Source organism: Amia ocellicauda, chromosome 22 (assembly GCF_036373705.1).
Source record: "Amia ocellicauda isolate fAmiCal2 chromosome 22, fAmiCal2.hap1, whole genome shotgun sequence".
NCBI lineage: Eukaryota > Metazoa > Chordata > Actinopteri > Amiiformes > Amiidae > Amia > Amia ocellicauda.
In genome coordinates this window covers 17,789,529-17,809,694 of record NC_089871.1, presented here as the reverse complement: position 1 = coordinate 17,809,694, position 20,166 = coordinate 17,789,529, and the positions used below count along the sequence as shown (strand labels likewise).

At 40.6% G+C, this 20,166-nt stretch overlaps 1 protein-coding gene across 1 annotated transcript; it reads left to right on the top strand.

The window, feature by feature from the left end:
- The first annotated feature begins 5,274 nt into the window (after positions 1–5,274).
- mob3a (MOB kinase activator 3A) lies at positions 5,275–19,831 on the top strand. The gene is made up of 4 exons (XM_066695560.1): positions 5,275–5,481; positions 9,790–10,359; positions 17,042–17,244; positions 18,047–19,831. Exons 2-4 carry the CDS (start codon positions 9,942–9,944, stop codon positions 18,074–18,076), a joined length of 651 nt encoding a protein of 216 aa, XP_066551657.1. The 5' UTR covers positions 5,275–5,481; positions 9,790–9,941; the 3' UTR covers positions 18,077–19,831.
- The last annotated feature ends 335 nt before the right edge of the window (positions 19,832–20,166 follow it).

Sequence of the window (20,166 nt, the reverse complement as noted above, 5' to 3'; positions counted from 1 at the left end):
CTGTGGGCGAAAATGCCTTGTTGATGCTAGAGGTCAGAGGAGAATGGGCCGACTGATTCAAGCTGATAGAAGAGCAACTTTGACTGAAATAACCACTCGTTACAACCGAGGTATGCAGCAAAGCATTTGTGAAGCCACAACACGTACAACCTTGAGGCGGATGGGCTACAACAGCAGAAGACCCCACCGGGTACCACTCATCTCCACTACAAATAGGAAAAAGAGGCTACAATTTGCACAAGCTCACCAAAATTGGACAGTTGAAGACTGGAAAAATGTTGCCTGGTCTGATGAGTCTCGATTTCTGTTGAGACATTCAGATGGTAGAGTCAGAATTTGGCGTAAACAGAATGAGAACATGGATCCATCATGCCTTGTTACCACTGTGCAGGCTGGTGGTGGTGGTGTAATGGTGTGGGGGATGTTTTCTTGGCACACTTTAGGCCCCTTAGTGTCAATTGGGCATCGTTTAAATGCCACGGCCTACCTGAGCATTGTTTCTGACCATGTCCATCCCTTTATGACCACCATGTACCCATCCTCTGATGGCTACTTCCAGCAGGATAATGCACCATGTCACAAAGGTCGAATCATTTCACATTGGTTTCTTGAACATGACAATGAGTTCACTGTACTAAACTGGCCCCCACAGTCACCAGATCTCAACCCAATAGAGCATCTTTGGGATGTGGTGGAACGGGAGCTTCGTGCCCTGGATGTGCATCCCACAAATCTCCATCAACTGCAAGATGCTATCCTATCAATATGGGCCAACATTTCTAAAGAATGCTTTCAGCACCTTGTTGAATCAATGCCACGTAGAATTAAGGCAGTTCTGAAGGCGAAAGGGGGTCAAACACAGTATTAGTATGGTGTTCCTAATAATCCTTTAGGTGAGTGTATATATAGGGAGAGTCTAGGTATAAGCAAATAAATGCAAATATCTCCCAGCAGGTGCCTTTTCCTGGTCATCCTTGTGTTTTAAGGTTGGGGCCTGCATGACGACAACAACATATGAATCCTTATTTTGTTTTGCCAGTTTTATTAGGTATGGTTCCACAATAAACAGATATTGTTTTTCCAAAGGTGGGTGAGCATTTACTTATGCCCAGTCTACTGAGTTTATGTTCTGTGTGATCATTACATCTGCTAATTTAAAATAAGCAGGAATAGCAATATATATATATATATATATATATATATATATATATATATATATATATATATATATATATATATATATATATATATATAAATACTCAGCAAAAAATGAAACGTCCTCTCACTTTCAACTGCTTTTATTTTCAGCAAACGTAACATGTGTAAATATTTGTATGAACATAAAAAGATTCAATAACCAAGACATAAACTGAACAAGTTTCACTGACATGTGACTAACAGAAATTGAATATTGTGGGGGGGCAAAATCAAAAAGTCAGTATCTGATGTGGCCACCAGCTGCATTAAGTACTGCAGTGCATCTCCTCCTAATGGACTGCACCAGATTTGTACGGTGGCTCTGAAGTGCAACTGCTGAAAAAATAAAACAGCTGCTAAAAAAATAAAGCAGGGGCTGTGAGATTTCCAGCCGCTGCGAGATTTAGAAGTGCTGAAAAAATAAAGCAGGGGCTGCGAGATTTGCAGTGGCTGCGAGATTTGGAAGTGCTGAAAAAATAAAGCAGGGGCTGCGAGATTTGCAGTGGCTGCGAGATTTGGAAGTGCTGAAAAAATAAAGCAGTGGCTGTGAGATTTGGAAGTGCTGAAAAAATAAAGACGCTGCGGCAGCATTTTCAGAAGCAATTACGGAAAGGGAGGTGCATTGTGAAATATATTTGACTGATGCCATTGGACAGCAAGCAAGTCACGTGGGCCGAGCAGCTTCTCAGAAGAGCCAACAGAATCTGAGAAACGGGCGCCAACTGCGCAGAGCGCGAATTATCATATTAATATTGTTGTGATCTTCTGCTCTCTATTCACTGTGGTGACATATTAAGAGTTATAGGGCTGTCCTAAAATGTATTAGAAATTAATGAAAGCTTATGGAATCACTAATTTAACTAAACATGTATATTTCCATATACAATTACAGTATTCAGCCTATATGTAAACTCGGTAAGAAGTGAAGGTTGTAATAAGAACCTTTTTGAATTCCAGGGTTGATACTGTGGAGGATCCTTAAGGTTCTTATTAGAACCCTTTACCAAGGTTCCCTGCAAACAAGGATCCTTAAAGCACGTTGAATGTGTGTTAAATCAATCGCGATCATGATGAAAAGGGCTCTTAAATGCTCCCTTGTGTTGACCACAGAGCTCACGTTTCTTAAACGAGCCCTTTAACTCACGAACAACCCAAAGGTTCGATAGAACCGCTGAAGAATCTTACATTTTTAGAGTGAGTATGTACTCGGTTGGTGTTTTTTCTGTTACAGTTATTAATTTACTGTAGAAGCTTTATTTTCTGTTAACTGTATTTGAAAGATTTTACGTTTAAAAAGTAAAGTAGTCCTGATCCAATGTAAATTACAATGTCTGGTCACGCATAAGTGGGGCAGGCTAATTTGATAGCAATTCCAAAAGATAGAATAACACTTATTAATAATAATAATAAAATATGTTGATGTTTATATCAATTAAATATACTTTTCTGTGTAAATGGGTTAATGTGTGTGTGTGTGTATATGTGTGTGTTAATATGTCACCACAGTGAATAGAGAGCAGAAGATCACAACAATATTAATATGATAATTCGCGCTCTGCGCAGTTGGCGCCCGTTTCTCAGATTCTGTTGGCTCTTCTGAGAAGCTGCTCGGCCCACGTGACTTGCTTGCTGTCCAATGGCATCAGTCAAATATATTTCACAATGCACCTCCCTTTCCGTAATTGCTTCTGAAAATGCTGCCGCAGCGTCTTTATTTTTTCAGCACTTCCAAATCTCACAGCCACTGCTTTATTTTTTCAGCACTTCCAAATCTCGCAGCCACTGCAAATCTCGCAGCCCCTGCTTTATTTTTTCAGCACTTCCAAATCTCGCAGCCACTGCAAATCTCGCAGCCCCTGCTTTATTTTTTCAGCACTTCCAAATCTCGCAGCCACTGCAAATCTCGCAGCCCCTGCTTTATTTTTTCAGCACTTCTAAATCTCGCAGCGGCTGGAAATCTCACAGCCCCTGCTTTATTTTTTTAGCAGCTGTTTTATTTTTTCAGCAGTTGCACTTCAGAGCCACCGTACAAATCTGGTGCAGTCCATTAGGAGGAGATGCACTGCAGTACTTAATGCAGCTGGTGGCCACATCAGATACTGACTTTTTGATTTTGCCCCCCCACAATATTCAATTTCTGTTAGTCACATGTCAGTGAAACTTGTTCAGTTTATGTCTTGGTTATTGAATCTTTTTATGTTCATACAAATATTTACACATGTTACGTTTGCTGAAAATAAAAGCAGTTGAAAGTGAGAGGACGTTTCATTTTTTGCTGAGTATTTATATATATATATATATATATATATATATATATATATATATATATTGCTATTCCTGCTTATTTTAAATTAGCAGATGTAATGATCACACAGAACATAAACTCAGTAGACTGGGCATAAGTAAATGCTCACCCACCTTTGGAAAAACAATATCTGTTTATTGTGGAACCATACCTAATAAAACTGGCAAAACAAAATAAGGATTCATATGTTGTTGTCGTCATGCAGGCCCCAACCTTAAAACACAAGGATGACCAGGAAAAGGCACCTGCTGGGAGATATTTGCATTTATTTGCTTATACCTAGACTCTCCCTATATATACACTCACCTAAAGGATTATTAGGAACACCATACTAATACTGTGTTTGACCCCCTTTCGCCTTCAGAACTGCCTTAATTCTACGTGGCATTGATTCAACAAGGTGCTGAAAGCATTCTTTAGAAATGTTGGCCCATATTGATAGGATAGCATCTTGCAGTTGATGGAGATTTGTGGGATGCACATCCAGGGCACGAAGCTCCCGTTCCACCACATCCCAAAGATGCTCTATTGGGTTGAGATCTGGTGACTGTGGGGGCCAGTTTAGTACAGTGAACTCATTGTCATGTTCAAGAAACCAATGTGAAATGATTCGACCTTTGTGACATGGTGCATTATCCTGCTGGAAGTAGCCATCAGAGGATGGGTACATGGTGGTCATAAAGGGATGGACATGGTCAGAAACAATGCTCAGGTAGGCCGTGGCATTTAAACGATGCCCAATTGACACTAAGGGGCCTAAAGTGTGCCAAGAAAACATCCCCCACACCATTACACCACCACCACCAGCCTGCACAGTGGTAACAAGGCATGATGGATCCATGTTCTCATTCTGTTTACGCCAAATTCTGACTCTACCATCTGAATGTCTCAACAGAAATCGAGACTCATCAGACCAGGCAACATTTTTCCAGTCTTCAACTGTCCAATTTTGGTGAGCTTGTGCAAATTGTAGCCTCTTTTTCCTATTTGTAGTGGAGATGAGTGGTACCCGGTGGGGTCTTCTGCTGTTGTAGCCCATCCGCCTCAAGGTTGTACGTGTTGTGGCTTCACAAATGCTTTGCTGCATACCTCGGTTGTAACGAGTGGTTATTTCAGTCAAAGTTGCTCTTCTATCAGCTTGAATCAGTCGGCCCATTCTCCTCTGACCTCTAGCATCAACAAGGCATTTTCGCCCACAGGACTGGCGCATACTGGATGTTTTTCCCTTTTCACACCATTCTTTGTAAACCCTAGAAATGGTTGTGCGTGAAAATCCCAGTAACTGAGCAGATTGTGAAATACTCAGACCGGCCCGTCTGGCACCAACAACCATGCCACGCTCAAAATTGCTTAAATCACCTTTCTTTCCCATTCAGACATTCAGTTTGGAGTTCAGGAGATTGTCTTGACCAGTACCACACCCCTAAATGCATTGAAGCAACTGCCATGTGATTGGTTGGTTAGATAATTGCATTAATGAGAAATTGAACAGGTGTTCCTAATAATCCTTTAGGTGAGTGTATATATATATATATATATATATATATATATATATATATATATATATATATATATATTCACTTAAAATATATATTATATTTTGTCTATATTTTTACTGTGCAACGCTGCGTTATTACACACAAACATATATCTATATTTTTAAGAAAAATAAATGGTCTGTAAATGTGCATCAGTCATGTGATTTATGATGCGCGATATGGCAGTGTGTCTTTAAGAGCCGCGGCCGGCTACCGCGCACAGTGACGTGTGTTCAGAGGAAGTGAACTCGCTTAGGGAGGGGCCTTCAGTTCGTAAAGTGGAGGATGTATTTTCAAACTCTATTATATTAACAGTTACCGTTACATTGAAACTTCAATATATATGTATATATATATTTAAAAGTTTGCGGGAAAACAGTGTGACTGTACGGCGTGGGTTCAGTGAACACAGCAACGTATTATTGAGCCTCAAAGTACTGGGTAAGTAGGAAAGTAGATTGAATTTGTATAGAAAGTGAAAACATCGTACGTCAACGAAAATGCATTTAAATATCTCTGTGTGATTGTTTTGACTAATTTCTCGGCCGACGTGAGAAATAAAAAGGGGAATAAACATGAAAAGATGTATAGATTGTAATATAGTTACGCGCTACGATAGTCATTCAGAGAGTTGTATGCGCCGGTGCCGGCTCCGCTAGGTTTCAGCTGTTTCCCTTTTTCGAAGTTGGGACGAGCTTCTTTCGAAGTTGGGACGAGCTTCTTCACCACAGTTTGTATCGGAAAGTAACGAAAGCCAAATCAGGTACATTTTAATTTTAAAACAAAATAAGTGTACATCCTGTTATCCCATTTTCTCTGCTGTGGTCTGAAGAATTGGCGACCCCGGCCACATGCACGGCAATGCGCACATACACATCCTGCTAGTCCGCGACCTGCGCCACCGTGCCTCAATGGTAATACACTGTATCCAAAAGAAATGACCCTGTTATTTATGGTATGCTGATCGTTTTGGAGAACTAACAGAATACTTGATTTTGGATACTTGTTACTGAATCGTGTTTTGTGGTGCGACATCCCTTTTACACCTTATATATAAAGCTATATAAAGGATTTTTTTTTAACTGAAAGTATCATTGAAAACATGCTATTCAACATTTTTCTTCTTATAAGGACTATTAATTGCCTTTCCAGTGGTAAAAGCGTAGACGTATGCATGTGTCGATCTTCACCTTTGTCTTAAAGCATGTCTTGCAGCACGCAATAAGTAAACAAATCTCTAAAATAATGTTAGACTGTGTAACCATGCATCCCGCGGTGTGATAAATGAATTATTTTCTGAGACTCGGGGGCTCTGTATGGGAAGTGAGGTTCTATGCCGACATGCTCAGTGGAGTTGACAGCACCTGCAGTATGAACAGCTCTGTGCTTTCCTGTCAAATCCCATCACTCATCAAGGCACCAGCTAAACTGTATTGTCATTACCATGGACCCTTTGGCACAGGAAGGTGCTGCTAGTTCAGTAGGGGGAACAGGACAATACATCACAAATACAGCTTTTTCCTCCTCCAACAGGTGGTGTTTTAATACAGCAGGCCAGTGAATACATGTGTATGTTGCTGACCTTTGTCTGCCACTCTGTTTGGAAAGGGGATCCAATTTGGGGATCCAATTATGTTTGAATTAATTTCTAAAATAGTTTAAAACAGGGCTGTCATGCCCCCTGCTTTTACATTCCTTCCCAGCTCTTGGCTCCTCTGTTTGTCTTATGAACTGGAGGAACTGAACACTTTCTCTGCAGACTCTGAAATGCTTTGCAGGTACCATATCTGAATTTGACAGCAATCTGAGCACTTTTGAACTACAGCTCTTGAACGTTAGTGTTTGTTTAGAAAATGAAAAGTAATCTAGTATGCAAAACGCTGTTGTTTTTCCTCTTCCATTAAAGATATATATATATATTTTTTTGCTTCCCATTCTAAATCCATTGCCTACAGTCAGAAGACTTGTAGCCATTCCATTAAATTTCCTCAAGATATATCTGCTTTGTTCTGGGCCCTGACCAGGCTTTGATAACAATTGCTGGACTTGACATATAGGCTACTGTTTGATGTGTTCTTAGTCACAAAATATTTCATTTCCTTTGGCCTTACATCCTTTTAGTCATCTTCAAAGGGCAACACCCTCAGCATTGATCACTTCCTTGTACTGCTGTTGCCAAACGGCAAAATTTGGACAGTAGTGCCCTTGAGTATTGAAGAACAAGCTTGTAACGAAAATAAGTGTTTAGTGAGCTTGCAGATCTCACACTTTTAATTTTCCCATGACTATATTCTAGTAAATTGGCCTACTTTCCGGGAATACAAACAAAAAATGATTATAAGCGCAAAAATAATTAACACGACGTTGCATAGCCGATTGATCCTTTTGACTGGATGAGATGCAGGCAGTTTGTATTAACACTTGACAGAGAAACTACTCTTCGTTTTCAAATCAACATTCAGTAACATGAAATATCCAGTACCCATGTAGGGTTTTATTCAAGATCCAGAAAATGGAGATGGGCTATGCTGCAGTGCAATGGTTTTGACAGGGTAATATATTGTACTGTCTGCCTTTTTTGAATTCTATGAGAACAGCCTAGTAATTAAATGCTTCCTTTAGAAAGATATTTGGGTACAGTCCCAGTACTCTTGGCAGACTAGAATCATGATCACACAAGCAAAATTATCAACTCTTCTCTGTACTTATACAGTGAGGGGAAAAAGTATTTGATCCCCTGCTGATTTTGTACGTTTGCCCACTGACAAAGAAATGATCAGTCTATAATTTTAATGGTAGGTGTATTTTAATAGTGAGAGACAGAATAACAATACAAAAATCCAGAACAACGCATTTCAAAAAAGTTATAAATTGATTTGCATGTTAATGAGGGAAATAAGTATTTGATCCCCTATCAGTCAGCAAGATTTCTGGCTCCCAGGTGTCTTTTATACAGGTAACGAGCTCTCTTAAAGGGAGTGCTCCTAATCTCAGCTCGTTACCTGTATAAAAGACACCTGTCCATAGAAGCAATCAATCAATCAGATTCCAAACACTCCACCATGGCCAAGACCACAGACCTGTCCAAGGATGTCAGGGACAAGATTGTAGACCTACACAAGGCTGGAATGGGCTACAAGACCATCGCCAAGCAGCTTGGTGAGAAGGTGACAACAGTTGGTGCGATTATTCGCAAATGGAAGAAACACAAAATAACTGTCAGTCTCCCTCGGTCTGGGGCTCCATGCAAGATCTCACCTCGTGGAGTTTCAATGATCATGAGAACGGTGAGGAATCAGCCCAGAACTACACGGGAGGATCTTGTTAATGATCTCAAGGCAGCTGGGACCATAGTCACCAAGAAAAAAATTGGTAACACACTACGCCATGAAGGACTGAAATCCTGCAGCGCCCGCAAGGTCCCCCTGCTCAAGAAAGCACATGTACAGGCCCGTCTGAAGTTTGCCAATGAACATCTGAATGATTCAGAGGAGAACTGGGTGAAAGTGTTGTGGTCAGATGAGACCAAAATTGAGCTCTTTAGTATCAACTCAACTTGCCGTGTTTGGAGGAGGAGGAATGACCCCAAGAACACCATCCCCACCGTCAAACATGGAGGTGAAAACATTATGCTTTGGGGGTGTTTTTCTGCTAAGGGGACAGGACAACTGCACCGCATCAAAGGGACGATGGATGGGATCATGTACCGTCAAATCTTGGGTGAGAACCTCCTTCCCTCAGCCAGAGCATTGAAAATGGGTCGTGGATGGGTATTCCAGCATGACAATGACCCAAAACACACAGCCAAGGCAACAAAGGAGTGGCTCAAGAAGAAGCACATTAAGGTCCTGGAGTGGCCTAGCCAGTCTCCAGACCTTAATCCCATAGAAAATCTGTGGAGGGAGCTGAAGGTTTGAGTTGCCAAACGTCACCCTCGAAACCTTAATGACTTGGAGAGGATCTGCAAAGAGGAGTTGGACAAAATCCCTCCTGAGATGTGTGCAAACCTGGTGGCCAACTACAAGAAACGTCTGACCTCTGTGATTGCCAACAAGGGTTTTGCCACCAAGTACTAAGTCGAAGGGGTCAAATACTTATTTCCCTCATTAACATGCAAATCAATGTATAACTTTTTTGAAATGCGTTTTTCTGGATTTTTTTGTTGTTATTCTGTCTCTCACTGTTAAAATACACCTACCATTAAAATTATAGACTGATAATTTCTTTGTCAGTGGGCAAACGTACAAAATCAGCAGGGGATCAAATACTTTTTTCCCTCACTGTAGCTATGAAGATGCTGACCTGCTTGTCTCGGACTGCCATGGGCTTGGACTCGGGTCACAGAGTTTGTCAGAAACAACACTGAGATTGAAAATAAGTTTTTTGTTGTTATTTTAATTCCATCTTTAGACTAAAGCACTGGCACTACCAGTCTTTCAGCCAAGCGATTCAGAATTTCGGTTAATTTAAGTGTAATCCTGTCATTGATAGAGGCAAGTGGAAGTGAAGTGTTACTTCTATTGTCACATCTGAAGTTGCACCTTCAGAGCTATCCCTGCTGCTACTGCTGGCAAAAATAGCTTGCAGTTATGATTTTGGAGCAATTCTAACACCTCTATTTCACATCTACCTAAAGTCAGTTCCTAGACAAGAGCAGTCAGGTGCACTAATCCGCAAATACGTAAGTAGTGAGAAGCATCAGACCGCTGACTGTGAATCCCCTTTCTCTCCCTCTCTCTTTCTCTGCAGGTTCCATGTGCAGCAGGGGGAACGTCTCCTTCCTTTCAACACGGGACTCTGTGTCCAAGTGGAACTGAGCAGCCCCAACAACCTGCTCTGTCATAGTTCAGTTTCTACCTTCCTAACCCCTTCGGCTGGCCGTCCGACCACCACTCTCAGAAATGTCTACGGCGCTCAAGCAAGTCTTCAACAAAGACAAGACCTTCCGGCCCAAACGTAAGTTCGAGCCCGGGACGCAGCGCTTTGAGCTGCACAAGAAAGCCCAGGCCTCACTCAACGCTGGGCTGGATCTGAAGCAGGCCGTGCAGCTGCCCCATGGCGAGGGCCTCCATGACTGGGTGGCCGTACATGTGGTGGACTTCTTCAACCGCATCAACCTCATCTATGGCACCATCTCTGATTCCTGCACTGACCAGTCCTGTCCCATCATGTCCGGGGGCCCCAAGTATGAGTACCGCTGGCAGGACGAGCACAAGTACAAGAAGCCTACCGCCCTGTCTGCTCCCAAGTACATGAGCCTGCTGATGGATTGGATCGAAGTGCAGATCAACAACGAGGACATCTTCCCCACCAATGTTGGTAAGAGGCCCTGGGGTAAACCAGACTTTGCTGGGATAGGGAGGGGTCCAAAAGTATAGGAACAAAGAAAGCAGTCTGTTTGCCACTGTTATAATAATACGGGTAATCTGAGCTCAGATCCTGAGCGGGTTATTCTACACCTGGCAGACCTCTGGTGTTTTCTAAGTAAAAGCAGTGGACTATTTACAAACCATAACAGGCCTACATGAGGACATTGGCATTAACAAAGCAGCTGAGGGTTTATTGGTCTGCTCAGCAGTATTTCACTTGTATATATATATATATATATACACTCACCTAAAGGATTATTAGGAACACCATACTAATACTGTGTTTGACCCCCTTTCGCCTTCAGAACTGCCTTAATTCTACGTGGCATTGATTCAACAAGGTGCTGAAAGCATTCTTTAGAAATGTTGGCCCATATTGATAGGATAGCATCTTGCAGTTGATGGAGATTTGTGGGATGCACATCCAGGGCCCGTTCCATCACATCCCAAAAATGCTCTATTGGGGGCCAGTTTAGTACAGTGAACTCATTGTCATGATCAAGAAACCAATTTGAAATGATTCGACCTTTGTGACATGGTGCATTATCCTGCTGGAAGTAGCCATCAGAGGATGGGTACATGGTGGTCATAAAGGGATGGACATGGTCAGAAACAATGCTCAGGTAGGCCGTGGCATTTAAACGATGCCCAATTGGCACTAAGGAGCCTAAAGTGTGCCAAGAAAACATCCCCCACACCATTACACCACCACCACCAGCCTGCACAGTGGTAACAAGGCATGATGGATCCATGTTCTCATTCTGTTTACGCCAAATTCTGACTCTACCATCTGAATGTCTCAACAGAAATCGAGAATTTTGGTGAGCTTGTGCAAATTGTAGCCTCTTTTTCCTATTTGTAGTGGAGATGAGTGGTACCTGGTGGGGTCTTCTACTGTTGTAGCCCATCCACCTCAAGGTTGTACGTGTTGTGGCTTCACAAATGCTTTGCTGCATACCTCGGTTGTAACGAGTGGTTATTTCAGTCAAAGTTGCTCTTCTATCAGCTTGAATCAGTCGGCCCATTCTCCTCTGACCTCTAGCATCAACAAGGCATTTTCGCCCACAGGACTGGCGCATACTGGATGTTTTTCCCTTTTCACACCATTCTTTGTAAACCCTAGAAATGGTTGTGCGTGAAAATCCCAGTAACTGAGCAGATTGTGAAATACTCAGACCGGACCGGCCCGTCTGGCACCAACAACCATGCCACGCTCAAAATTGCTTAAATCACCTTTCTTTCCCATTCAGACATTCAGTTTGGAGTTCAGGAGATTGTCTTGACCAGGACCACACCCCTAAATGCATTGAAGCAACTGCCATGTAATTGGTTGGTTAGATAATTGCATTAATGAGAAATTGAACAGGTGTTCCTAATAATCCTTTAGGTGAGTGTATATAGACACTTTACAGTTTGGAGTCATTAAAGGTGGAGCAACAGATTGTGATTCAGCAAGTAAACGCCACATAGTCCTGATAAAGAAATGGAATACTTAGTGTTAATTTACATTTTACTTCTCAGAAGCCCATTCTGTTGACTTGATCAAGCCTGATTGTATGGCTTAATTCAAGAGTCACAGCATTGTATTAGACTAAGCACTATGTACAGATACCAGGCACCTGTATGTCTAGGAGATCGGAAGCCCCACTGGAGTGTCAGGTGCCAGTTCTCAATGTCATCAATGTTCTCTTTTTGTTTTGTTTTTTTAGCTCGAGTTTCAGATGTCAAGTAATGATAATAGTTTAATGTATTTTACACTTTAAAAAAAGAAAAGCATTCAATTGAGATTACTGTACTACACCAGAATGCCTTGATATGTATTGCATCAGGGTAATTTTCAGGGTGTATTTCAAAACCTTTACAGGCTACAGTTCCTTTTTTCCAACTTCCAGTCTTGCCTTTTATGTTTTTTTTCTTTTCATTTTAACCTGTCACCCATAGTTTTAATCTTGGTAAACCTGCACTTCTGTCACTGAGTGGCATTTTTCTAATCTCATATCAATGTCAGTTAGGACACTGCATATTTGATTTATTTTTATTTTTTGTGGAGCTTGTCAGGTTAAGCGTACACCTCAAGGTTCAAATATGTTGTCCCATGAAGCAGTGACAATTGCTCTGTCATTCCCACCATCTCTGACAATATCAGCATGAAGAGAGTTAATAGGTGTAGGTCGCTCTGAAAATAGTGACCTCCTCTCTGTGGTGCTTTGGGTGGTAGACTTGACTTTATTCGTAGTCTGAAAAAAACACAACAGCTTGAATTTCTATAGCAACACCCCTGTAAAAAATAAAATAATGTCCAAATAAATGCAATAATAATAATCATATCATCTTAATGGGTAAATTACTCTGTATCATTTCCTTTTTTAACCTGTATTTCTTGCTTGACCTGTTGTGCTTTAAAGCAGTAACCGTAAGTGCAGCAAAAAGGAAGGATTGCGCATGGAGCCCCAGGTGTAACGGCGGTTCACCTCAGTTACCCACTACTTTCGTTTTTGATTTTTGAAAAAGAATAAGTGCTCCCCTGATGTACTTTTTTTTTCCAGCTAGGGATTTTCTGTAGGGGACTTTTGAGAACTAAGAACACAACCTCCTCCTGGAAATACAGCTTTTCCTTTGACGTTTCTTCCTTCAAATCCATATTTCATAGTGCTTTTTGTTTTTTTTGTTTTTTTTATAAATGTTGGGCAATACAGTAAAACAGTGTTTTTGAACATGAATTAATTGTACTTCCGTTTCATTTAAAATCTTTCATACCCATGAAATTCTCGCTGCTTTTCTAAGCATTGTACAGCTGCTTCTCATTCTCATTCAAACCTGACAGTGTGAGAGGTAAATAAAAAATGCTGAAATATTGTTTTAGCATAGTACCTCCACTTTATATTTATTTTTATCATTTTGTTTTGTTTTTGAAGATCTTTAAAAGCAAATGTAACTCAGATGCAGCAACAAGAACATGACACACACACAAACCTGGGTCTTTAACACCATGTTGTAAGTGTTCAAGTAGGCTAAGTGATGGCAGGGGTTTATAAGTAAAGTTTTATATTTAGTAAGAGCATGTTAAGCATGAGGGAGCCAGCAGGGGTGCCATGAGGAGAATGCTGAATGTGCATGACCTCATTGCTGTATGTGTTAGACCTTCTCGGCAGGGCAAGTTTGTGCTGTCTGGTGTGCGGTGTACTAAATACTCCTACAGTTTTTATGTATTTATTTTGAAAGCATGTGACATCTTCCAGACAGCTAACTGCAGTAATTCAGTCTTCTTTAAATTAACTACTGATGCGTGTGCCATCAGAGTTCTAAACGCTTTCCCCAAATGTCCAGGCTTACTCTCAGATTTAAAGAAGCTGCTTACGTCAGTCGTTTTTTTCTGGATTTCGTTATTTTTCCCTCCCACTGAGGATTTTGCGATGGGTTCTGTACTTTATTAATGTTCAGAGATTCCAAATAAACTGCTGCTTCAGTGGAAATTAGTTTCAGAGGGAAATAATGTCTGAAGAGAAGCCACTTGGCCTTGAGGAGATGTATTCCATAGTCTGTGCAGTCCTGCTGTGTTTTAATGATCCCTCTCGAAAAAGAAAAACCTCAAGATTATCAAATTTTCCTACTGTACTTCCTACTTATTCTACTGTGCTTGTAAATATAATTGTTTTGCCTTAACGTTGTTTGCATCACTCTCTGCCTGATGCATAGGGCCAGGTCGCAGGTGTCTGCCTCTTTTTGTGCTTTAATCACAGATAGATTATCCTTATGTCAAAGTTGCTCATTTTAGTTTACTTTCTCACCACTGTTGTTTGAATATGATTTGCTGTAGCAGATAATTGCATTTTTCTAAATTATCCAGCAAGAAATATGATGTGGAAAACACCTGCTAGGATGTGTAAGACCTCACATTTAATGCACACAATGTCTGTGGCAATTAAGGTTGCCAGGAGCCCAGTATTTTACTGGACTGTCTGGTATTTAAATACTGTTGGCCATATAGGTGGACACCCATTCTAATTAGTGGATTTGGCTATTTCAGCCACACCCATTGCTGACAGTCCTATACAGTGGCTCTCAAAAGTATTCACCCCCCTTGGACTTTTCCACATATCATTGTGTTACAACATGTAATCAGAATGGATTTCATGTTTTTGACACTAATCAACACAGAAAATGTCCATAATGTCACAGTGTAAAATATAATCTGCAAATTGTCTAAATTAATTACAAATACTAAACAGAAAATAATTGAATGCATAAGTAATCACCCCTTTCAATCAATATTTGGTGAAACTACCTCTGGAAGCAATGTCAGCACAAGAACTGTTTGTTCATGAAATGGGTTTACATGGCTGGGCAGCCACACAAGACTAAGATCACAATGCCAAGCGTCGACTAGAGTGGTGTATAGATCACCGCCATTGGACTCTGGAGCAGTGGAAACAGTCTCTGGAGTGATGAATCACGCTTCACCATCTGGCAGTCTGATGCACGGATCTGGGTTTGGTGGATGCCAGAAGAACGCTACCTGCTCGAATGCATAGTACTAACTGGACAAGTTTGGACAAGGAATAATGGTCTAGGGCTGTTTTTCATGGTTTGGGCCCCTTAGTTCCACTGAAGGGAAATCTTTACGCTACAGAATACAATGACATTCTAGACAATTTTGCATGTACAACTTTAGGGCAACAGTTTGGGGAAGGCCCTTTCCTGTTTCCTTTGCAATGCCCCATGCACAAACCGAGGTCCATACAGAAATTGTTTGTCAAGATCGGTGTGAAAGAACTGGACTGGCCTGCACAGAGCCAAGACCTCAACTCCATCGAACACCTTTGGGATTAATTGGAACGCTGACTGTGAGCCAGGCCTAATCACCCAACATCAGTGCCCGACCTCACTAATGCTCTTGTGGCTGAATGGAAGCAAATCCCTGCAGCAATGTTCCAACATCTAGTGAAAAGAGAGGATGCTGTTATTGCATCAAAGGGGGGACCAACTCCATGATTTTGGAATGAGATGTTTGACAAGCAAGTGTCCACATGCTTTTGGCTATATAGTGTATGTACTTTGACCCCCTGTCCAGTATTGTACTTACTGTATTTTTGCACTTATGTTGTAAGTCGCCCTGGATAAGGGCGTCTGCCAAGAAATAAAAATAATAATTATAATAATTTTTGGCAGATGTCCGGTTATTTTAAGTACTGTAATCTATTGGCTATGTCGTTAAAAATGTTATCAGTGTACAATTTGCACTCAACCTCCACCCGTCATTGTCAAATCGCCAGCACCCACCTCTCGGTTGACATTAATTTAGGCAAATGATGAATTTGGTCTGGAGATAGTTAAAATGGACTTTCCTTCTTTTGGAAGTGGTTTATGTGAGATGTGCCTTGAGATTATAGAATCACTTCTTGAACAGAGTGAGAAAGTGAAGGTGTCATATAATTACAATTCAATAATTAAAAATGATGTATTATGTACTAATAGCTGGAGTGAGAACTGATATATTTGATAACCCCCAACACACAACAATACCTATGAAGTTATATATTTTTTTAATTTAAAAAAACTGTCCAGCTCCACTCCGGGTACTGGAGCTGGTGCACGGCCAACCCTAGATTAGACTTTCCTGCCATGCAAAAAATGGTAGTCGGACACAAATCTTAGCATTTTATGTGTTTGGTTTTCATTCTGATTGAGAAGGGATTTTAATGGTGGTTGCAGGATCTATTTCTCAGCTGTTTCCACATGCTTGAGTATAAAAGGAGTTCTTAAGTTTTGAATTGCTGTCACTGTTGCTATAGCTATAGTCTGTGGCAGTGTAGGGACTTGGCAGTTCTTACGAGGGAGACTTCTAAGGAAATGCAGGTGCAGCGATTATTCTGTAGAGCCTGCTGTGAAACCCTGCATAATAGCACCTGTAGGACTGGGTCATATGGGGGAGTGGGAAGATTAATAACATATACAAGCATATAAAAGGAAAGGTCATATTCTCTGCTGTTTAACCTTTTTTAATATATAGACAAATACAGAGCCTTAAATTACTAAAATTGTTTTTTTTTTTTTCAATTAATGTCAACCGAACCTATGCAGATGACAGGGATATTATTCTTGTTTATAAACGGAAGAACACTGCTGATCTGGAGTGAATAAACCATAAAATAATTCCTGACGCCATCCAGCACGTATGTTTACTAGAAGTGCTGGCAGACCGGTTTTGTATCCAGACAACTGTAGGGACGTTACAGCTTGAGGAGAACAGGTTGTTGACATTTTTTTTCCTGAGGCAATTCAGAGTATTACATTAAAGATATAAATGCTGCGATTTTGGAGAGGATTTGACTTAAACAAAGGCACAATTTCAACGCTTGAATGTTTAAAGATCTTGGGAATGTAATACCTTTTTTTTTTTTTTAATCGTCTCTTTGTGGGATTTCTCCTTTAATCCCCTGTATTGTGAGACTTCTGATCAGGCAGGGATCTGTGAAAACAGACATGATCATAGAGAGGAATATCTTTTTCCTTTTTTTTGTATTCTTCACTTGATGTAGACTTGGCTGTCAGACTCCTCTCTTGGTTTTGCAGAGAACTCGGAGGATCACATTTGTTCAGTTTTAATCCCTCTGTGCCCTTCTGCTCTCCAGGTACTCCCTTTCCCAAGAACTTCATGCAGGTGGCCAAGAAGATCCTGTCTCGTCTGTTCAGGGTCTTTGTCCATGTCTACATCCACCACTTCGACAGGGTCAGCCAGATGGGAGCGGAGGCCCATGTCAACACCTGCTACAAGCACTTCTACTACTTTGTCACCGAGTTCAACCTCATAGACCACAAGGAGCTGGAGCCACTGGTAAGCCAAACCACACAGGGTCCAGGGCAGCACCCAGAATCCTCCTCACTACTGTCATAGAGAGACCCCCTGACAAAAGCTAGTGTAAGAAGTCAATAATAACTTATGATGATTGAATGCCAAAAAGCATTTTTGTGAATCATAGTGGTATTAGCTCTGGCTTAGTTCCAAGTCAGACTGTTTTCCAAAGTAAAGGTTGTGGAGGCATTAAACAGGTTTTAAACTCTACACCACTGTCCACACACCCTTCCTTAATGGCTTTTTCATCTTTTCTTCCTTAGATTTCATATTTCCACCTCTTCTTGCCCCCACCCCCCAAAAAAAAAGCCTTGCATGTATTTAATCAAATAATCTCTGTAAGCCTTCTCTATCCCATTCAGATCCTATTGGGAGTGTAGTGACTAGACCTGACATACTTTTAACGCTGTGTAGTTCAAGGAGAGCAACTGGGCATAGTTCTGCTGTATGCAGCTGTGTGCCTACAGAAATATGGGTGGGATCTGCTCCTGTTCTGCAGGCCACACTTTAGCTTTGATGTGGGATAGCCGTGTGAAAAGTAGAGTAGATGCCCGATGGTGGTTAATGTGGGTTGCATCACAGCTGGCTGAGATCAGAATTCCCAAGCCAAAGGTGCAGAGATTAGCGGGCTACTGCTTGAGGTATGGTGGGCTTCATCTGTGAGAGCCTCATCTATGGAGCTATAGCTATGCTAGCAGTGTGGGGTGGGGGGGAAGTGTACACATGAATAAATCCTTTACCTCTATCTTAACACATCCTTTTTCTTTTTCTTTTTCTCCAACAGAAAGAGATGACTTGCCGAATTTGTCATTGAGAAGAGGGGGGTGGGGGATTTCTGCCTTCTACTCCAGGAAGGAAAGAAAATGGAAATCAAATCAAACATTCCATTTGAGTGTAACATAGGAGACCACTCTGGAGACTGAGGAAGAAGAATTGAAAAAAGATTTTATTTTTATAAATATATATCTTTTTTAGTGGAAAGTTGTTTTTTCAGAGTTCAGTATTAAGTATTTTTTTTTTTTTTTGTATTTTAACTTGAAGCTGATCTTGAAAATGATCCATGTAATATTGCAGTCTTCGTTGACTTTTTATTCATGTGTAAAATGTTTGATTCTAAAATCTACACCTGAATTAAGGTGTAGCTGGTAAAGTTAGTGACATAGCTATTTATGGTTGTATTTCTCTGGGAACTGAATCCTATGCTCTGTAGCACAGTGATATCTGTAGTTGAATAGAAATATGGGGTGGCCAGGTATCAGGTTTTTCAGGGCAGTGGACCAAGAATAGTGTTAATGAGAGAGATGATATCTGAATCCCATTAAAATATAAAGCAGAAAGGTCTGTATGAACCCTTAATAGTCCTTTATTTGATCAAACCTCTGCATCAATTTTTTTTTTTTCTTCCACTTGAGTACATACCTTTATGAGACCTGATATGGGGTAATTCTCAAACTGGCTAATGCAATATCATACTTTTGTTTAGTTTGAGTCACACATCAGGATTATAATTGGTCCCTAATATTCAGATATTTTCATGTTCATTATTTAAAGCTTTTTTCCTTGAGATTTTCATATAGTAATTTTGTGACAAATGTAGATGGCAGGTACGCAATTCAGATTTCACCAGATTCCACATCCTTTCTGAATTTGTCTGTGATTATAGCAGGTGATTCCCAATGTGACTAAAGTACACAGATTCAGACCTATTCTACTTGGCTGCTTGCAGACCCAGCACCATAATCAGTGGCCCCCATTCTGGATGAAAAATATACTTTTCATGTTTGTAGTCATGGCTTAGAAAATCTTCCTGAAGTGTGTCCATTCATATGATGTTAAGCTGAAATAACCTTAAAAAAGTTACTGAAAACCTGTTAAAATCAGGGAAAAATGCATTTTTGGCATTCTGATCAGTAGAACCTCTCTGCATATTTTGGAGTCTAAAATCTAATACTGGTGGTTTGCATGTATTCATTCATCCAGCGGTGTAGGCTGACATGGAGTAAATTCAAGTCTGATTAATTCTACGCATAATAACATTCACTGATGCATGCAGTTCCTTATGAATTGTACTGTACACAGACCCATCCATTTCAACACATTCAAAAATGTGAAATAATTAAAATAACACAATTAAAATCTCAGTATATCCAGCAAATATCAGCTACACTGGGCAGCCATCGACTTTAGGTTTTCAGAAGATTCCTTTTGCAATATCAGTGAAAAACAGGGAAAATAGCTTGGAAATATAGGCATAGTAGGGAAACTCACCTTGCAATAAGGTTTGAGGACTACAGACCGTAAGCATCTGAAATGTCTTTCTTCATAGAGGAGCTAATCATTTTTTTAATGTACCTAGTCATAGGTGTTAAGATGTTTTCTCTAGTCTCTGATTATTGCGTTCTCCGGTACAGAATTATTCTCGGACCAATGCCTGCTTTCGGCTCTTCATTGGCGGACTTCACCAAGCCTTCCAGAATAGAAGTGTCTTTGGTTCTGCATTCCAGAATATGTATGTATTTGAAAATGGCTTCCCTCTTTTTATATATTAAAAGTTTATTTTATAAATGGATTCAGTCTCTTCCCTTCTCTTTACTGGTGTGTCATAGTGGCACATTTATTCTGTGGTTTCCCTGTGAAATGATCAGGGTGATTTTTCAAAGCTGCTAATTCTTATTTGCATATGTTCCCAGGAGTAAGTCAAAAACGAAAGATTCATTTATTGGAAGCAGGTGGTCACAGGAAAAAGAGAAGTGGATATTTATTTGTAAGTTGATGGAGAAAATATCACCAGAGGAAAAGCTTTGAAAAGTCATGCTAGAATTGCTACACTTCCCTTTTTACAATAAAGCAGTGCATCTCTTCAGTACAATTTCTGTATTTATCATCCAAAGTGCTGGATCCCTG